Source organism: Vitis riparia, chromosome 10, assembly GCF_004353265.1.
Source record: "Vitis riparia cultivar Riparia Gloire de Montpellier isolate 1030 chromosome 10, EGFV_Vit.rip_1.0, whole genome shotgun sequence".
NCBI lineage: Eukaryota > Viridiplantae > Streptophyta > Magnoliopsida > Vitales > Vitaceae > Vitis > Vitis riparia.
The window spans coordinates 8,473,365-8,477,141 of NC_048440.1; the positions used below are offsets into that span (position 1 = coordinate 8,473,365).

The 3,777-nt window shown below is 39.0% G+C and overlaps 1 protein-coding gene across 1 annotated transcript; it reads right to left on the reverse strand.

The window, feature by feature from the left end:
- Positions 1 to 570: 570 nt before the first annotated feature.
- LOC117922926 (patatin-like protein 7) lies at positions 571 to 2,644 on the reverse strand. Its single transcript, XM_034841157.1, has 2 exons — positions 1,583 to 2,644; positions 571 to 1,309 (listed from the first exon to the last, which is right to left on the reverse strand). The coding sequence occupies exons 1-2, from the start codon at positions 2,510 to 2,512 to the stop codon at positions 956 to 958; spliced, it is 1,284 nt and encodes a 427-aa protein (XP_034697048.1). The 5' UTR covers positions 2,513 to 2,644; the 3' UTR covers positions 571 to 955.
- Between the last annotated feature and the right edge of the window lie 1,133 nt (positions 2,645 to 3,777).

Consider the following 3,777-nt stretch of genomic DNA (forward strand, 5'->3'; position numbering starts at 1 on the left):
ATAAGATGAGGATTCGTGATACCAAAATTAGGTAACCCTAGAAGGATGCAACTCAATATGATATCACACCAAGAAGGAAGGGACCCTCTTGTTATCACCTATCAAGAGGTACCTGCCTTATGTCATCACCTGATCGTCGGTAAGACCACATTGACAAGACTGCATTCCCCTATTTGGCATTTAACCGAAAAAGCCTACAAATGCCTTGTGATTACCCTAGAAATTCCACATGTAATACCGTTGTATATAAGGCGAATACACCTATTGTAACCATCCATGAAATACAAGATAATAATAAATAAATAAAAAACGATCCATACAGCTCAACCTGATACCACACCAAGAATGAAGGGACCCTCCTAGTATCACCTATCAAGAGATACCTCTCTATGTCATCATCTGATTGTCGGTAAGACTACATTGACAAGACTGCGTTCCCCCATTTGGCATTTAGCCGGAAAAACCTATAAATACCTTCTGATTATCCTAAAAATTCCACATGTAATATTGTTGTATATAAGATGAAGACATCTACTATAACCATCCATGAAATACATACAAGGATGATAATAAAAAAAGTCGCTCCCAAGGATAATCCCAAACGATGTTATATTGATTTCAAGTAAATTAACAAGCTCAATATAAAATCACTCAAAATTACAATTATATATACCCTCCAACCCCACATCTAGTCAACTTAAAAACTACATATAATTAGTCACTCCCTTTCAACTACCTTCCCTATACAAAATCAATATTACATAATAAATATACACATAGCCCTAAAAAATAAACCCAAAATGTGTAACTCTCCACTCAACAGCTCAGCTCAGCTCACGGTCGGATAGCTTTGGTTTGTGGACGAGGAGCGGCAGCAAATTCACAATCCAACACACTTGAACTCCCAAAGGCAAAAAGGAAAAAAAAAAATCCGCGTTTGGTGAAGAATATTTAATTAATTGGAAGACATTGATGAGAGAGTAGTGGCAGATGAAGTTCTTGGAGAATGTGAAGCCTGCTTCAACACCACTGTTGGTAGAATGCTGGTTTTTCTCCTCTCTTTCTCCTTCATTATCTCTGCGGCGAACCACTGTAACTTCTCAGAATTGGTCTTTTCTACCAACTTTTTCCCGGAAAATAACACCGATTCCACATTTTTCTGCTCCAGCATTTCCTCCGTCATACCCACCAACTGCTTACTGTCCTTCAGCCCATTACTATGCCTTTTACCCAACATTGCATTCCCTTGAATTCTGACATAATTAGTAGCTCGACTTTCTCCAAATGCCATTGATACTGCTTGATCAACCTGCAAATCATGTAATAAATACTATTATTATCTTCGCCTTCGCCTTCATCCTTAATAATAATAATGGTGGAGTCCACGACCACAACAACAACAAAACGACAAAAATGGTGTTTTGGGCATTTCAACCCTAATTTCCCACCGACAGAAACCTTTGAAATAAGAAATTTAAAATTGAAAATGATGGGAGTGTGGGTGTCTATCGCCGAGTACTCTGTGACGTTTTCATTAGTAATAATTTTTTAAAATATAATATTAATATGGTTCGAATCATACCATGTCGGAAGCTCCTTCTCCGGCGATTCTAACTAACTCCGATGCCGTGGAACTCAAGTTTCCGGCTCCCGAGTCGGACTCTCCGTTGCCCAGAGACACCACTAAGAGGTCTCCCACGCTGTTACAGAAAGGAAACTCCTGCTTGTTATTGAGCACGTGCGTGATTGCGGCCGCTGTCGGGTTGTTCATCGCGATCCGGCCATCGACGGCCACGATCCTCGTGCCGCGGTCCACTGACCTCAGTTCGACGCCTCCGGCCACCGTCGGATCGGATGACGTGGCAACGCACACGTCTTTCATCTTGAAATCGTAGCCGTCGATTTCCAAAGCGTCCGCGCGGGAGAACAGGAACGGCGCGCGAGTGGAGAGGTCGTAGCACGTGATCAAAACAGACTTCAACGTGTCCTTCAATGTCGCCTCCCCGAATGCCCGCTGGAAGACCTTCTCAGCCTTCGCTGGACGGAACATCCGCCGGAGCACCCCCGCCGGAGGCGCCCTGAAAATCCTCCTGCGGTTCTCCACGAGGAACCTCAGAGCCTCATCGGCGCTGAACAAGGGGCCGCCGTCTTTTCCTCTAGTGAAGAGCAGAGCGGCAAGAATGCCGCCAGCGCCAGAGCCGGCGACCACGTCGAAGTAGTCAGAAATCCGGGCGTTGGGGTTGCCGGACTTGTGGCGGAGGGAGGCCTCGAGGTGGGCGAGTGACCTAGCGGCAAGAATGCCATCGGTGGCGCCACCTCCGTCAATGCTGAGAATGGCGACTTTGCCGGCGAGTGGTTTATTTGGGGTTTGGTTCTGTAGAAGCTTGGAATCATCGTAGCCGAAAAGGAACTTGTTTTCGAGAATGGAGAAGATTTCACAGGTGAGCTTGTCAACGTCGAAAGATGGGTCTAAAGATGAGTCAATCATGGGAGAAGTGGAAACTGCCGCCATTGCTATTCTGGAATGTATATGCTTTGTGAAAAGGAAAGAAACAGAAATAGAAGAAGAAATAAGAAAGTGAGGATGAATGAGGAAGATGGGATCAGACGGGAGTGGTTTTATAGGAGGAACTTGGGTGGGTACGTGGGCAAGTAACCAAGCGTGTGCAATTTTTCTTTTGACCATCCACGAACATTCCTGATTCCTGAGGTGGGCGATTAATCGGGCGGTGGAGTTTTTGTGGCGACAAAGACTGCGGCGCTTAGTATTTTCCTCTTTCTAATGTAAGGTTAAAACAATACTTTTGCGTAGAGATAGAATATATCGAGGAGGTTACGAGATTTTCATAATCTCTCCAAGGTCAATGCTCTCTAAAATCTTGTATTCACTTCCCCATATTGCCCTATTCCACAAACATACTCGTAGGCTTAAGGATATTGTATAATCATTTAAATTATCAAAGCCGTAAGAAAAAAGCAAGTGTGGATTACATTCATATTCTTTCTCTTTCTTCTACATTTTTTTTTTTTTTTTCATTTGAGATGGAAGTGTTTGGCATCACCCTAAATAAAACCTATAAAGGAAAAAAAAGTTAAATCCTAGTTAACTAACTTTAACTCATTTGGATAGCATTTTAGTTGTCTTTAGACATAAATTTTCTATTTTGATTTTTTTTAAATGTTAAAATATCAATTAAATTCCATTCAAGTCTTATTACAAATAAAAATAATTCTATAATTAAAAAAATTTCAAATAAACAATTTTTACAAAAATATCAATACTAATATTATAATAAAATTATAGGTTACTATTTTTTTATATTAAAAATGATACTATTTTAGCAAATATTATTCAATATGGGTATTAATCAAGATGAAAATATCGGTAATAATGGATATATCGGTATTTCGATTTTACTGATATATCGAAGATATATATCGGCGGATATTTTGAAAAAAAAATATAGGTAGACTTAAAATTGTTAAAAACTCATGGAAATGTAAGAAAAACCTCATAATAATATAATCAGAAGTATAATGGACATTTTAAAGTTGTTTTATTGAAAAATTTGATATACATATGATAATTTGCGATATTAGATGTAATTATATCATGTCGATCTATAAGAAATGTTAATTTTGTAATTGTTCTCATTATAAAGTCACATAAAATACTTCATTTCATTAAATATCAATAATTTGTACACATTAAATTCATTAACTAAACATATTTCATATTCAAAATATATTAGTTAATGTTAATTAAATTAATTAAAT

Excerpts from the sequence above, each read along its gene's own strand:
- LOC117922926 (XM_034841157.1), bottom strand. The coding sequence starts at position 2,512 with ATGGCGGCAGTTTCCACTTCTCCCATGATTGACTCATCTTTAGACCCA. Across the intron at positions 1,310-1,582 it reads GAGAAGGAGCTTCCGACATG|GTTGATCAAGCAGTATCAAT; the intron begins GTATGATTCGAA and ends CATGATTTGCAG.